The 17,592-nt window shown below is 40.3% G+C and overlaps 1 protein-coding gene across 7 annotated transcripts in view; it reads right to left on the bottom strand.

Annotated features, from left to right (window-relative positions):
* LOC131536430 (BAH and coiled-coil domain-containing protein 1) overlaps positions 1-17,592 on the bottom strand; it is an 83,720-nt gene that overhangs the window by 40,633 nt on the left and 25,495 nt on the right. For 6 of the 7 annotated variants that reach the window (XM_058769333.1, XM_058769328.1, XM_058769334.1 and 3 more), the window contains exon 3: positions 1,725-1,907. In XM_058769333.1, coding sequence (XP_058625316.1) covers positions 1,725-1,907 — 183 coding nt within the window. Of the gene's footprint in view, positions 1-1,724; positions 1,908-5,776; positions 5,940-17,592 lie in introns of those variants that run through there. The other variant, XM_058769332.1, reaches the window with a different exon arrangement.

Raw genomic sequence — 17,592 nt, 5'->3', positions numbered from 1 at the left:
ATATTTTTAAGACAATAACACCACACAGTGCTACACAATATATTCAGAAATATGTTACATTGATATGCAGAATGCCATAATAAATTGTTCACAGACGTTGAGGCATAAGGAATTTTAGGATATCTTCAAAGTACTCTCACAGATACGCTTATGTTGCTGCTGGCGGGAGACTCCGTCCCACAGGGTGCAGAGAATAGGCTGGGTAATTGTGCTTCTCATTTTGATCACTTGCTTTTTTATGCAAACCGAAGAAAAGACAATTTGCAATTATCTTAAAGAGGAGAGAGCTGAATGATGCTGATGGCAAGCCGGGATTCAATCACTTTCACACCACGTTCCGCACAATTAAACTGCAATACAGATAATAACTTGCTATCATAATCCCACTCATAATCAGCCTTATTACTTAGTAACGTAACCATTATCATCATCATTCTTATTAAAACTGTCCAGCTTCTTTGGGTATATGATCAATGTGCCATTGGCCAAAGGAACAAACCAACATCTCTGGGTTTTCGTCTCTTCATGGCCTGGCAGGTAGTGCACGTTTTGTCACATTGCGTGGTGCACATATGGGCAATTTCTGGGTAGTCATGTCTTGAATATCGGTGAGCTAGTCCTCTACTAGTCCTAGCCTTAGAAGGAACACCCACGGACCATCTGATGCATATTGCACATAAAAATGGGAAAAGGTTTCACAAAATTGCATTCTGACTGGCTGGCTTTATGTAATTTCCTGGAGTCAGGGTTCACATGCTTTTATCGGGCTGCCAACAGTTTACCAGTCTTCTATATTAAGACGAACAAGAAAGAACAAGTTTATGTATTTGCCTTGGTTTGTGAGGTTTATGGCACCATTTAACCGGTTTTTAAGTCTCAAAACTGAACTCGACTTGTTTTAATTGGTGGTCCTTGACCAGAAAAATATTCAAAATGGACGATTGATATGCTCAATAAGGTAAGTCATCTCCACACACCTCCTCCAAGTGTGAACATCAAATGAAATGTCTTCCACCATACCAGAAGGGAGGCTATGTGGAGAAAAGAGTGAAAATAGACTGGGGTATAGTGATAACAGGCATGGGGATATTGCTGCGCTCAGAGAGGCTGAGTTTGAGGATTACACAAACAACATACGGATGAACTCCTAATGGTTTATGACTGTTTGGCACATTTGGACGTGGCCCGGAGGGGATTTATGTGTGAATAAGTGCCGAGTGGCATTGGGCATGCCTGGGCATCTCCTACTCTTGCAGTCTCTCTCTATATTGCTCTCTCTGTGGAGCTGAAGTAGTCTGTCATCTGTAGGGATCTGCAGCCAGTGCTTGGAGAAGGCCGGCTCTTGATTTGGCAGGCTGGGGGCCGGGTGTGGCTCAGGCCAAGCTAGTATAAGGCATGGTGAGAAAAGCCACATTGGCTTTTACACGACAGCTGCGATGCTGTTGACCATTTAGCTTGTTCTTCCTCCAATGTTTTGTGTGTGTCTGAGTTTGCACACTGTGTGCATAAATTCTTGTTGATGCACATCACAGACCACAAGATTCTTTGGCTGAACTTTTGTCCCCTTTCTGCGCTGCCGAAAACCACTGGGGCGGCACATTTCACAGTGCATAAAAAAGAGAGAGCTGCTTCCTCTTGATGAGAAAGTCCAGAGGCACAAACACATGGATAGAGATATATCCAGACAGACAGATGAGCAGGTGAGTGGAACGGAGCCATCTTACCTTCATGTGAGTGGGGGAACCAGATCTGAGAGGCGCTGGAGTGAGGACCCCCACGATAAGGAGGAGAGGAGGGAGAAGACGGTGGTCTGGAGGGGTGTGGTGGGTGTGAGGGAGGGGAGCCTAGACTGCTGGCCAGGAACGTCCCCATGAAGGAGGCTGAAGAGTTGCCCATCAGTCCACTGCCTGTGTAAAGAGGGGAAGGAAGGTGGAGTGGGTTAGGTGTGCTGATTGGCACGTGAACAATGTGTTGTAGCATGACAGTGGACATATCTGAGCATAAGGATTCAAGGACTTAATAAGGCAGTTCCTATTGCCTATACACTCTTGGCTTTCTTTTGGAGCTTGTTCGGAATTTGATTATCAGCATAAAGTCTAATGCAATGTTTCCCAACCCTATTCCTGGAGCCAGACCAACACTGCACATTTTGTGAACTCTTCCTAATCAAACACACCTGATTCAATCCATCAGCTCAGTAGAAACTTCTAGATGTGAAATGGATGGGTCAGATAACTGATACATCTGAAATGTGTATTGTTGGTGTACCTCCAGGAAGGAGAAGGTTGGGAAACGCTGGTCTAGTCCACATTGTTGAATATTCTGGCCAAGAGCCACCAACTTATACAGGAAAGGCCATTAGAACAACATATTCATTAACCAACCACCTTTTGCTTTTTTACTTAATGTTCAATGGCACATACATCTGAAATAAATAGCAATGTAGAATATACTGTTGTACTCAAGGATATCTTCTTTTCTTATTGCAAAGTGCCTCAAACAATCCTTTTTATTTTTTTTTGCCACTTTCTATGTAGTAAAAGGTCTGTAAGATGGTGTATGTTTTAAGCTGAGACTAGTTATTGGGTTGCTTTTTTAAGCAAAAAATATCAAATTGACTTCTTGTGCCCTGGAAGCATGTCTGATCAGTTCAGAGGTTAGCTGGTAATGTCTGCCAGATCCATTCATTCTCCACAACCAAGAGTGGACACCACCCATTTAGCACACACACATACATAATATAGTTTAGCCCTGGGACATCAGAGATACGTCAAGTCATCACTGGACAGATATCTCATCTCACAGATGAATGCACACCCTATCTTTCTCTCCTTTCTTTCGCTCTCTCCTGTGAATTCCCTTACCAATTTTTCCTCCCCCTTTCTCCATTACCCTCTTCTCTTTTTTTTGCTGTTGTTCACTCTCACGGCCTCACTCTCGCCCTGAACCCTACTCCCTTTTTCTCTTTATTTCAGTCAGCAGCCTTCTCCACTGTGGTACCTTCTTCTGTCCTGCTGGAATTTCCCACCATCCTCCAGTCTCATTCTCACACGCTCTGTATATGAAGAATCCAAAAAAACAATCAGCTGCATTTCGACCTCAGAGTTACAGCATCAGTTTGACACCCTCCAGAACATCTCCATGTTTTTCTTTGCGGGTCAAAAGAATTTGCAAAAACACATTCTCAACCACTGATCTGGAGAGAATATTAGCATGATGAGATCCTCACAAGCCTGACCTAAGCAAGCTAACACTTTATACAGAATTTACAGCCTTAGTAAATCAACATTTTAACCTTTGACTCTACATCTTCAGTCTGGCATCGTAAATCCTGTAGTCTTGGCTTTAGACTGCATCATAATTACACAAGGACATTTTATGGTGACTACAAAATGTAGTGAGTCCTTTTTGAGCTCTCACTATGACCCTGTTTGCCTCTATTCATAATAGCTGCTAGAATTATATCAACCCTTGCATTTGCCAGCTAGACAAAGATGAGTAATTGACCAGTCAGAGCAACACCCCTGTAACTGCTTGATGGACTATTATTCACTACAGACAGAGAGAGAGAAAGACACATTGATTAAGCATGGTTTTAATTGTACTCCCAGTTTTCCACTTGTAGATCTCATGACTTTTCTGAAGTTGTGGTATTGGATAAATATGCCACATGGGGATGCTGGAGCCAATCCCAACATCTCAGGCCAAAGGCAGGAAAACACTGTGAACGGATGTGATTGCCAGTCTAATCTTGACTGTGTGGACCAGATTTTGCAAATTGTGAAAAGTATTGCAATCGTTTCATTTTAACCTTCATTCCGTAATAGTGTACAATACATAACAGAAACAGTGACCACGGCAGTGAACTGTACAAATATTTGCAGCCTTACTAAAAATGTTCAATACACCAAGCTTAGGAGCTAATATTTCAATCATATAGAGCCAAACGCACAAAACCGAACAGGCGAGGCTCCAAACAAAACACATGAACAAAGCAAGTCTGATGTTAACAGAACACAGACGTCTCACTGTGACTCCATGCAACAGAGCAAAACAAGGCCACTCCAATGTCAGAGGCAATCAAGTGTGATCACAGAAGAACAAAGGACAAAAACACTAATGTACACTTTGCAGTTTATCCCATGACAGATAAGCATCCAGGAAACTGGAGGTGGAGGGAAATGGAAGTGGCCTTCTTAGGAACTAACAGGAGGAGTATTGTAATTACAAACTTTAGACAGCCACCCACTCTCTGTCCTGCCCTTCACAGTATCCAACTAGACAAATGTTGGCTGTACCAACACACTGGGCAGATGAAAGACAGGACAGAGGCTTTTCCACACCCCATGCCCCACCCATTCACATTAAAAACGTAATCCTAAATCAGCATAACCGCACCTGTTGTTTAATTAATTGGTCTGGACATACTGTAGTCAGAACAAACACCAAGTCAGGGTCACTGCCTCAGCCACACATTCAAAATGCTAATTTGGAACACAATTCAGATTTCCTATTCAAGAAAAAGCTACTGAGCTGATGGGTAGAGGTGTAAACACACAACCAGGGGTGGATTCCAATGAAAGCAAGCTCTGGAGTGGAACACAGACTAGGGGTTTATTTAGCAGGTTATTAAAAGCAAGACGAGACTCTGCTCAGCTAAGCCAACACTCGTAATGTACCTTTTTTTTCTGACCCGACACTGTTTACATCTTAGGTCATGCCAGTCTGGTGCTACCTTGAAAGCTTAAGAAACATCCAGGTCACGTGCATCATAATCGGTGTCGATCCGTGACAGCAAAGATTAATCCTATTATATCATTTTATATAAAAAATCCCATTATATCTGAAAAGCACGGATGGACTGCCGACACAGGAATAAGCGAATCCTTGAATCCCCAGGAACCACACATACACCCACAGGCTTGTAATAACCAGCGGGGTCCTGGCACATCCTATGTGTACACACTGGATCGCATGTGCCGCCACAGTGGATGCCATTGCCCTGCCACCCGTTAACGGAGGCAGGAAGATTCATTCAGCTCCTAGTCAGCTCAGAGGGAGGCGTCTGATGGTGCTGTTGTCATGGGGATGGCAAGAACGGGAAAGATGAGTGAGAACAGCATGGCCTCATCCAAACCAGACGCTCTGTGGGCTGAGCCGGTCTGGGGTGTTGGTAACTTGCTCTTTTACACTGATCTGATGAAAGTTGAGCAGTTTGTCTTCTATTGGTGGAGTGAAGCCTTAGAGGGCAATAACTGATCGTAGGCCTGTGTCAAAGGCGGTAAGTAACACTTAGACATGACATCGTCAGTTTGGACTCACTGCTTGGATTGCTCATATTAACCATGGACTCATACCACATCACTGTTGAAAGCAGAGACACACACACTTTTCAAACTTTAATTACTGCTTATCCCTCTGTAGAGTCTAGAAGTGGTTAACACAAGAACATGCAGGTTGCAGATCCTGCCAGAAAAGTTCAGAGTAATTCAGACTGACTAACATCAAACAAAGCAGCTGTGACCTACAGTGCATCAACAATAGAATTCCAAATAATGGAATAACTAACAAGTGAAGACTAAATTATGTATAAATAGTCTAATCAGCCCTCCGGTAGTAAATGAAAGTGCCTAATGAAGAAGTAAGGGTCCTAAAGAAACAGTCCTGGTTCAGTAACCACTGCGTTCCATGCAAACCGCACACGACAGGCTACAGTGGTCGGAATAGAAGCAAAAAAGTATTTTAGCAGTGGGGAAACAGTCTGATTTTGACTTACCCAGTAAAAACATCCCGTAAGGGTCACTTGAGTCCTCCGTTCTTTATCGTTTATAGAAAACAGATGTTAGATGTAGAGTTCAAGAAAGCAGAACCTCAGACTCTCATAAGAGTCTCGGCACCTCGTACGATCCTTGTGTACCGACAGCTAACACCACGAGCGCTCCTCCAAACTCCCTAGCCTCGGACAGACTGGGGCGCACGACTGGTGACTCAGAAAACACTTCCTTGCTGTAAAAAAGGAGCAGGAATTTCAAATGGCTACTAAACTGGGGGGATTTCCTTATAAGAGTCAAAGCCATCTTGAAAACATTAAAAGAATTGGTAGCCAAACATTCCTATTGGTTTGTAGACAACTGGGATGGCGCTCCTGTTTCACAATGCTGGAGGGACATGTAGAGCGGGAAGTGGAGGGACCCTCAGGGGCCAATCTGTGTGTGAGTTGGTGAGTGGGTGAGCATGTAAATTGGAGGGGGCTGGTCAGACAGCGGTCCCGGTCTGACCAGTACCAAAGTGAGTCAAGCTGGAGTGATTCCAGGACTCGTGTGGGAAGAGGAGGAAAGCACGTGAAAAAAGAGAGAGGAGGGATCGGTTGCACATGCTTCCGACACTCCACACTCAGTGCGTTCTTGTCAGATGAGTATGGATGCGGTCCGTCCGTGGGTGTTGACGAATGGAGAGAGAGAGAGAGAGAGAGAGAGAAGGGTGTTTACTTAGAGAAGAGTAGGATAAAGTGAAAAAAGTGACAAAACGATAAGGGCAGAGGAAGTGGTGAATTTGAGGCTGTGTGTGTGTGAGATGGCAGCCAGTGTTTGCACAGTGGCTTGGTGGTTAGCCACGAAACTCAAAATCAAAGAGGGTGGTGTGACAAGTATTTCTTGTCCAAGATTTCTTGTCTAATGTAAACTGAACTGACACATAGCTTCAACCAAAACTAATGAGACTTTTGAACCCTGATTGTTTACTTTCATTGAGCCAACAAGATGGGGATAAATCAAGCTAAACCTCAGTGAGTCAACACAAGTCTCAATGTGGGTTGAAAACTCTTCAAATAGCAAGTGCATCTACTTAATGACATAATATACAAGCATATTGAAACATGGTGCATATAAGGACACGTCCTGGCAAGTTTGACTTCAATGATGCTCAACACAATTGGTTATCATGCATTAAGTTTTAATATGCAGAAGCAAAAATAAGACTTAAGAGGTATAGTGGTCGGGAAGATTTCCAATAAGTATGGATTGTGGATTGTCTGCAAAATATGAAATAGAATATAGTGCACAATCATTAACATTCATTTATCATGCTTTCATGGTATGGAAAACAGCTGTGTAAATCAAAATGCTCCTGTTATTTTTAATGGAAAAAAAGTCAGGTTTGTCATAGGGAGTGAGTAAATCATGAACTTTCATTTTAAGAGAACTAAGCTTTAATGATCAGGGATGGTTTGAGCTTGTAGAAGGGAGACTAAATAGCCACCAGCTAACCTCATATGAACCGAGTGTGAAAGAAATGAAATATAAAATAAAACTGTATTGATTGCAGGAACATGTGTGTGAATACATGCTGTGTCAACCTCACCCTAGGGTGCACTGAGGTTCAGTTTTAAAAAAAAAAATCATTTCTATTTGCACATGGATCGCTCATTGATAGGGGCTCAAACCTCAGACAAACAGGCTAATGGATGGCTGTCTGGATGTCAAGCTCTGCAGAGGACACGTTTTATGGGAACGGTAAATAACAGGGCCGGAATGAGCAGTGCCATGGCAGGAAGTCTATCCACTCTCAAACAATGATAGCTTTCAAGAAGAGCATAGGTTTTCTGTGCTGGGATTGTCTGTGTAAAGTCAGTCTATTTGAATCAATCTACAGTTGTAGTGGCATTTCAATCTGATACATTCTCAAAAATGAAATGTAGGCAGTCCATACTGTTTTATATCAGCCATAGCACAAGGCTTAGAAGATTTTCAGTACAACAACACAATAATAATATATTGTTATTGCAATAATAATATAAAGTGTGACCAGCTAAAAGGGGGTGTGTTGAAGGATGCTGATTCATGCTTTGTGACTAAGCTGTTCCAAATTTGGAAATTCATCAACAGAATTGAGGAAAAAGTTAATCCTGGTCGATTTTTTTCTCTCTCAGTTGCACACACAAGTGCACTAAGACACACAGTTCACCCAAATTGCAAAACTTCATTTTGCGAGTAAACAAATGGACATAATAAACAAAATGATGCTACTGTATCCTCTTTTTTTTGCATTTATTATAAACAACTATTTTGTTAATTAAGTACACAGTGACTGCATTTACATTTACACCAGAAAACCACTTACTGCTAGATTTAGCTACATGCTGTGTTACAGTGTTGTACTCTTAACCCCAGTATACATGCGGTGCCATCAGTAAGCCGCTCTCTCCACATTTTCAGTTACTTTAATTATCCCACAAACATGCATACTTTTCAAAAACCTGTCAGAACTCTTGTTTATGCATTTACACAATTACATAAGCCACGTTATCCATCAGAAACCCAGATGTTTTACTGCTTTCTCTGAATCCCTTAAACAGCATAAGAAAATAGTTTGCATGATGTCTAATAATGAATTAAGTGCAAGCAAACAAAATTATTGTCAGTAACTTGACATTAACTCTGTAACCACTTTGCTAGATTCAGAGAGTAATTTGTTAAAATGATTCAGTCTGATTACTTGTGAGTTTGTGAGTCTTTTTGACACTTGTTTCATCAGATATTTTTTTTTTTTACATAGCTAGCAAAGACTCAAAAGAACGATGTCTGGTCTGTTTATTCTCAACACATTGTTGAAAAACAGTCACTGTATCATATGCTTTACATGTCATACTGTACGAGTTGTATGGACTACTTTTAAGGTACTTTACATTCTTTTTGGGGCTTGATACACGTTCACTAGACTAGCAATCCATGTTGAATGGAAAAGAGCATGGGTGTAAATAACTTCTCTAATGTTTGGTGTGTGGAAGGAGGAGCAAGACATACATGCTTTGATATGAAGATGAATAGATGAATACATTTCAGATTAACTATGCTTTTAAATTCCATTTAATTGCTAAGACACAGCAGCCATTGGCCATGATATGTATAGAATCAGCCAACTAAACCCATGTCAGTTCACTCTCAGCCTCCCGAAAGCTTTACTACATACATCACCTCACAGGAGTCGCGATTCACGCCAGATTCCTGCCATTTGGCGCAGAGAGGAGTGGACTCCCGCTACACACTGTTTTCTCTCCAAACACCTCATGTTGTTCTTTCATCCCACTCTCACTTTATTAAATTCCACTCTTCTCCACCAGCTAGCATCCTGTCTACACTGAGAGCGAGAAACATAGTGCAACAAAACTAGAACAATCCTATTATTATCAATGGAGCTGTCTACACCAGTAGCACAAACTCTCTGAAGACATATTCTGACAGAACTAGTTTTGCCTGGGGAGGTTAGAATTTAATCATGTCTATATCAAATATGCCTGTGCATATATGTTATCACAGCCGTCTGGATGCTAATAACTGTAATTCAAATCAAACAATTTTTCTATCCTCACTGAAAATGCTGTTTGATGTGACAAAATCACAGCCAGTCAGATGATATCTGATGTTTAATGTGAACAGCAGATGGACCAATAAGATTTTACTGTGAGCAAAAAAGCCATTGCCAAAATTATGCTTGTCATGTCACGACTGGGTAGGACAAAAACTTGCTTTGGACTTGATGTTACTTCGTCTTTTTTCTCTTATTCACACCGTTGCACTAAAGCATATGAAATGTACCGGCTCAGAAAATATTCTAATAGGGAGATATAAAAATAGTTTTTCTTTGTGCCTCTCAGCTCTCAACATTTTTCACCTAGACCTGATTTCAGAATTCCGAGTCTTTTTCAGTGACACAAAATTTAGATTGTGTTCCGCCTCATCCACCACATTCTCAAACTCTCACACACATATAAAGAGCCGCCCACAGCTGCGTCAGCCCATCTCCCTACAATCCAATCTGCTCCCCTTTCCCATGATGCTTCCCATTGGCACAACGGAGAGAAAATCCGATTTCTTCCCCCACAGGGCCTGTGCAGTGGTGCTGATATGGAAAATAATTTCAGAGAGCTGCTCAGACCCAGAAAGCTTATTTCAGGCTCTTTGACTAATGAGACACACTCTTTCTCACTACTGGACTCAGATGACAACATATTAGACACTGATACGCATTAAAAATGTTAGAAGTACAGGTACTCCAGTATGAATTTAATAAATAAATAAATATACAACACTACAGTCCTTCTATCTGCAGTATATTGAGACACAGTTTGTCATAAGAGAATGTAAATAGGTGGCAGAAAATATTTGGCACGTCTCAAAATCTTGAATTTGTGCATTTGGTCTTGCATTGTATATACAGGTTAATACTGTATAATTCATTAATATAAAACAAAAATACTAATAAAAAGAGAAAAACCAAATACTGCTAGTAATTTATTTCTTTGTTATTAAACATATTAAAAGTCCTATGCGTTGTGTTGTAGCGATTTCGTTTGAGTTTTCGTTATGCTGTGCACTACTGGGCCACTGTACTCTTGAGATTTTGGTACATTTCGGAAGTATTACTGGATAAAGAACTGCATACTATTTAGTATGACAGTCATTGTTTTTTTGTTTTTTTTAGTTGATCAGCTACATTTTCTGAACCTCAGATGTTCTTCACATGATCTGAGTTATTGTGTGCTGTGTGAAGTCTTGTACAGCATTTTCAGTTGGATGGTTATGTTGTTGTTAAACCACACACAATGTTTAAACGTGCAGTATGTAATATTTACAGCTAGTGTTTGAAATGGGTACTGCAGTCCAAATTCGAAATATTGGAGAGTGTTATTTCTCCGGTCCCCTCCTCAGACTCGACATTCACGCAGGTTGCCAGATTAAGGACACGCACTAGGAATGAACACCATTGACAATGGATAGCGATGAGCCTTACACACTTTAAATCGAAGAACTGATTTATCTGCATTTTAACATGCCTCTGGTCAAAGAGCTGTTTAAATGGATGCCAAGGCTTTCTGGGTCCGGTAGAATCTGCGATCTCTGACTCAGTTCGTTTGATGGCTTCCATTCACTGTGTTTTCCAACATCTGGCAATCCGGGGTGAAAGTGAAGCTGCGGGCTCTTTGATCGCCCCCTGGTGGCTGGCTGCAGTACAGGTCATAAACCCCGCCCTCTCCATGTAAACGAATGGGACTTGAGTCAAAATAAAAAAATAAATTACACTTCCAATACAGTTTTCCGAAATATGGTTTTGGTCATTTAAGGTAGTTGTTATCACGCTGATATATGTTCAATATATGTTCAATTGTTCATTTTTGTGATAAGTTTAATTTTAGCTAGTAATTTGATGCTATAAAAACGGGGCGTGTCGTTATTGTTGATTGGGTCTGCGGGAGTTTGATTCCACGGCTCCACCTCACGATACTACTGCGCAGACTCGGGCTCCAAACGAATCTCTATACGGCGCAGACTCGGGCTCCAAATGAATCTCTACTGCGCAGACTCATTTACTCAAGATGGCAACTGCCACATTGAGATCCTTTGGCTTCACTTTTCTATAGTGGAAGGAAGCGGAGACGCGTCGTCCATCTTTTTTTACAGTCTATGGTAGAATCACGAAGATTAAAACAAAAACAGACATTCCGACACAGAACACACAATTCAAAGTCAAATAACTGGCAGAAGCACTGTTTTTCAAAGAAGCAAGTGTAAACTTCGCATTTTTCCGAAATATCTGCAAACATATTATGGTATTTTTAATGCTTTAGTGCGGTCAAAAATTACATACAGCACCTTTTGTTTAAGCACAATGGATTGACAGGTAAATGCACAGCCCTTTACTATGGTCTGGGGTGTTTTGGTTGATTGGATTACCCAAAACAGATATTAATACCAGGTGTAAATGGGATCTTATATACTGTACCCTTGCTTTAATACATACAACCAAATAAAATGACAAGTCACAGTCAGCAGAGCTATTAGAGACTTAATGGAATCATTCAAAACAAGGTGAAAACTATCCCAGAGCAAAGTTTTGATGGTGTGAGGATAAGAATGTTAAGTGAAAGAAATGCCAAGTATCATAATCCTCTGTTAAAGACCTTCATGCTCACCCTGAACAACCACAGCTCTGGTGGACAGAGATGAACAGTGTAAACTACTGTCAGGTGTGTTTCTCACAGGCATGACTGAAGCTGGAAGCACGGCTGTAGAGCAGTGTAGGTGGTGTGGGTTCTCAGTTGGGGCTCCAAGAACACAGAGATCTGTGTGTCTCTGATCCATTGTTAAGAGCTGCCATCTGTTTGAACTGAGCTGGGCTTGAGTCATCATGTTCAATACTGACAGAGCTCCCATATCCAGCCACTTATTCCACCCAAACGGGACTTCACATGACTCGTATGGGAAAAAGTACGGGGAATTTTAACGGATCTGGTTTGTTTCGGCTGCTGTTGCTCAATCCGTTGGTTTCTCATTGCATGCGGGGGTGAGAATGAATGCCATGTTTAGAGGGCCAGAGTCTCTAGAGTCGAGGTACAGCAACTGTGTGGGAGCCCCACGGAAATACCGTTGCTGTTTTTACTCCTGAACTGAGTTTAATTTAAAAAATAGACTATTAGTGTAATGTCCAGATTGCATACTTATTTCTCTTCCAATTAATTGACCACATGATCCAAATGTGTGCAAGAAAAGTGAGTTGTGTGTGTAGCTCAAGCCTTTGACTACATACACTGACGCCACTCTGGAGGCTGTTAAAGTGTGCGAGTGTGTTTTAAGAGGGCTTCAAACCCATGGCCCACACATTTACCCTCGCCACATCAAAGGTCCCCCTGCAGTCAAAAACTGGGTGGTCTTTTTCAGCTGTGCGACCAATAAGCTCAAGAAAACAGGTAACCATGGACAACCAGACGGTTTGCACTGTGGTGCATATGTAACTCAGTTGGATTAAGCTAGACTGAGTGGGTGAAACTCACAAATCATGTCTGGGTCATGTTTTTCCCCAAAACAAAGAAAGAAATTAAAATCAATGCTAAAATCAAATGAAGATCATTAAGATTTTTAAGACGTTGTTTACATTATGAGATTATTTTCAGGCCAATTAAACACATTTTCTCATCAAATACTCATTAGTATATTGCCAAAAAAATTCGAATTATTGTTACCGCAACTCTGTGTTCTAACCACTCAATAAATCTCTTCCATTAAAATTAAAGTCTGGATTAAAACTTCTAACTAGTCTCAATAAGCAGCAAGGTTTTGGCCATTACTTGGTTTCTACTTCTGCCGAGTCATGGAAAATCTCATTGGTCCAAAATCACACTCCATTAATAAAGACCTGAATAGATCCAAAATGTTCAGTGGTGGGGCACTGAAGTAACCCAATTTTAAAATTGTTGAAGCACAAATGTCACTAAATTTTGACAACATGGTTCAATATATCTCTGAAACAAGTCTTAAAGGGACAGTTCATCCAAAAAGGAAAATTCTGTCATCATTTACTCAACCGGTAAGCCATTAATTTCCATAGTTTGGTTATCAACAGTCTTCAAAATACCTTTCTTTGTGTTCAGCAGAATAAAGAAATTCATACAGGTTTGGACCGAGGGTAAATGATGACAGAAATTTTATTTCTGGGTGAACTATCCTAAGACTGCACAACAATTCACATCTCAAAACCTTCTGGCTTCATTTTTTTAATATTTTATTTTCCTTTTGATCTTGGGGGCAACATAAGATCAAGACATGTTCTTGACTGGCTTTCATGAGATTAACCTGAGCGTACAAACAGCCACATAAACACAGCTCCAGTCACTTTAGTTTTTAGTAAGGATCTCCAGAGAGGCTGTTGTATGGATAATGTATGATACATGGAGCAGCGCTATATAAATCTACTCTACACTACTCTTGTGAGCTCTTCCGTCTTCAAGGTTGATTTACTCTTCAATGTCTTTATGTTTCCTCTTTTCACTTCTTCCATGTGTCTTTTTCTTCCACAACCCCATTGCTCAGTTTTCTTTCCTCTACACCGTTCCTTTGTTACTGTCTGTATCTCCCATTCCTGTCCTCCCCTCTCACCTCCCTTCTCCTCCTCCTTCTTATCACCCTTCAACTTTTAAAGTCCTTTTCCTTTACAAATGCCTCTCTCTCGTTGTCTTTGGCCCCGCTGGCTCGTTCATCAGTTTGAGAGAGGCTTGGTATGCTGTGTTGTCGTATCCACATAAATCAGAGTCCCAGTACGACAAAGAACTGTAACGTCCTGCTTTAGTTTGTCCTCCTACACTTCACTTATAGTCAAGGTTTCTTGCAAGGTCTATAATACCTGGAGAGCTATCCGTTAGCATTCCCATTCATCTCAATGGATGGTGCAGGACCCATGAAAGTATGTCACCTGCATGTTGCCATCTTTGCTAATGAATTTGCTAATGTCACAGGTGAAACATCTACTTTAATGTAATGAAATAAGGAATTATTTCATAAGAATGCATTTCTGAGATTACTGTCAATGAAGAAATGGCTTTTCGGGTGCATGATTGTGTATTTATGACATCTACAAGCAGGGGCTAACACTGAGCCCTTGACTTCTTGCACCAGAAACAATCATATTTTGGTTTTATGTGATCAATTTCCAAATTTTTTTTGATTCTGAAGCGTTTTGGAAGATTTTAGAAGATGTTAGAATTCCATGTTTGTAAACACTAGGTTGTATTCCTTCACGAACATATATGACTTAGCACACCCGCCTTTATCTTTTCTCTTCTATCCATTGTCTTGTGACTAACTAAAGGTCAATCAGCTCACTAAACATGAGCTGCATATGCCAGAACCTGCATTAAACTTGAGTTATGCTGCTTATGGACAGATGCTGGTCATTCATGGAATGTCATTCTAGAGTCTGTTAAACATCTGCCCGAATGGGGCCTTCATTGGAGGATGAGCAAATTTAGGAGTGTTTCCTGAAATTTGTAGAAGAGATAGAAGGTCATGGCAGCTGGAAGAGGAGTGGATGAAGAGAAACATAAAACAGTGCTGCTTGTAAAAACTGCTCTAGCGTTTTTGGTCAAGCCTGTGTGAAATTAAAAGGACAGAATCTGGTACAACACAGGCCCATTGTTGAGATGTTTTGCTTTGGAGGAGTACACTAGGAGTGTGCGGTACAGATAAAATCGTGTAATTTGAAGTAATTTAAAACTCAATTACAGGGTTGGATAAAATTTAGAATTGAACAATTGGTTCCCTTTCAATTCACAAGTTTTTGAATTTGAATTGAATTTATTATCACATTGCATTACTTAAGTACTTTCTTGTCTTGACAAGTTGCCAGATTTCTACTGTGATGTTAGCACACAGTCCAAACATGGTCTCACGCTGTGTGTCTTGTGTGATCTTTTCAGCTATTTTTATTGTATGTTTGTACAGAGTTTCTTTTTGAGAATGAACAGGTTTCTAGCCGATGTCCTTTGAGACGGTGAAAAAGCAAAACACAGATGCTGTACATCTGGACTATGTGCTTGAGGACAGAGGTTGCTACTGCAATCAAAGCATCAAGATATAAAAGACAACACACAAACACACTTTCCCCCAAAAAAGCAGTGATGTAGTGTCACATTGTGTTGGGTAGCCTTAGAACTGAGTTGAGTCAACAATCAAATTCAGTATTCTTGAAAGTTTGTTCCCTCGTGAGTCCTATTCATTTCAGCAGAATGGTTCATCCATTTATCTATTTTCCAAACACCTTATTCTACACAGGGTCACAGAAAGCCCAATGTCACAGTCCGTAGGCAGAAATCAATTCATTTAGTTACCAAGTCATTGTGTCAGGGCTTCAACACACATTTAAACATATGGGTTAGAGTGCCGCTTTGACTGTCAAATGAACAACATTGCATGCACACTCACGGCCAGTGTTGGGGTAACTCAGACCCAGATTGGCTAATCGGGAGGATTCCCGGTGGGCCGGTCTGCTTTTTTGGCTGCGAGGGCCAGTGTGTTGTCATTCCACTGGGGTTGAAATATGGATGCTGTCCCTAGACTGCCTGCACTCATAGCAGCCCCACTCTTTTTATTTATTATTTTCTCGCAGCCCATATTACTATTTTCACTAGACCATATCAATAACAAATTCTTAATTGATAATTAGTGAAGTAGCCGTTTAAGGCAAGGCTTTAAGACCAAGTATAATCCTCTGCTGACTGCTCCTGCTTCACAGCGAGTGGGACTCGCGCTAACGGTAATTCCCTTCATCGTCCGTTTTTTTGATCAGTTTGGGCAAATGCAAACAACTTATTGATCATGAGCCCAACATCCAGCAAGGCAGGAAAACATTCAATCTACCAGAGAGAAGACGTCTGTCATTGTATGTTAATGCTGTTAAATAGAGAGAGAGAAAGAAAACCTATAACCCATAACCTATTCCTAAACTTGGACCTCATTATTAAAGCAGCCCACACTCTCTAAGTTTTCTTTAATTGAAAAATATGCATTTTCATTCATTCAAAGGCTATGGTTGCAATATTATTTTAGTTCAAAACTTTGTGCCATTGTTTAATGCTTTATTGATTGACGTTTCATAGACCTTCAGTTGTTATGCTTTCAAATTTCATGCCATTTGTAATTTCACAGTATTTTCACCTCCTAAATTATTAAGGTACAATTCTATATTGGTACAATTGACTAAGGCCGATGACATTTTTTGTATGACATTAAAATTATTTTTAGAATAATTGTACATATAGGTTAAGCAATATTACTGGGAACTTTTTAACTGCAGGCAGACATACATTACATACATTATGGTACAGTACAAATATTTGGAGAGTCCCTTATTCTGTCCCTTATTTTCTTATAGAATAAACACTCATTTTTTACAAGAATACAAGAATAAACACTATTTTCTTAAAGAAAAAAAGATAAAGAATCACAATTGTCCCTTATTTTCTATTTCTGAAGTTAATTGGCAACCCTAATATGATGTAATTATCTTTTGACTCCCCTGACAGCGGCACCTTGCTAAAAAAAAAAAAAAAAACCTTAGTTGTTGGAGATATGCGAGCAAAAAAGAAAGATTAAAAAAAGGGAAAAAGCCAGTACAAAAAAAAAACAAAGTGGGCCGGTCTAAGGCATGAAACTCCAGGGCTGAAAATGAGTCCCACTCCAGCCCTGGGGTAACTCATTACAAGTAACACGAGTTATGTAATCAGATTACTTTTTTCAAGTAACTAGTAAAGTAACATATTCCTTTTTACATTTTCAAGAAAATACTTACTTTTTCAAATAAGTAATGCCAGTTGCTTTGTTTTCCCATTTATTCACTGACTCTTCTCCTGTCCTCATGTTGCGAGAAATTGAGGGTGAGGTGCAGAGGCAGAGGTACGTCCTTCAGTCGAACACTGATTAATTTAACTTTTGGTGTGAAAGAGCCGTTACAGTTGCTAAAAATATAACCTTTGGGTTTTTTGTTATTAAAAACAAATAAGCAAGCCCAACCTATAATGTAATGTAAAAATTACTTTAAAGAGTAACTTCCCCCAACACTGCACACAGTAGGGTGATTTCACCATTTACCACAATAATTAACCTGTATAATGTGATAGTTTTGAATGTCATGATATATGAAATGCTTTCATTTCGAGTGCATTTTAAATCACGTTATAATCTTGTCATGCTTTAAAGAAGTACACGTTTTTTGTTAACTGACATACTAAAGCACATGTAAAGTACTTGATTATAATTTTACCCTTTT

Source organism: Onychostoma macrolepis, chromosome 03 (assembly GCF_012432095.1).
Source record: "Onychostoma macrolepis isolate SWU-2019 chromosome 03, ASM1243209v1, whole genome shotgun sequence".
In the NCBI taxonomy this organism is placed as follows: domain Eukaryota; kingdom Metazoa; phylum Chordata; class Actinopteri; order Cypriniformes; family Cyprinidae; genus Onychostoma; species Onychostoma macrolepis.
This window is presented reverse-complemented; position numbering and strand designations above follow the sequence as displayed.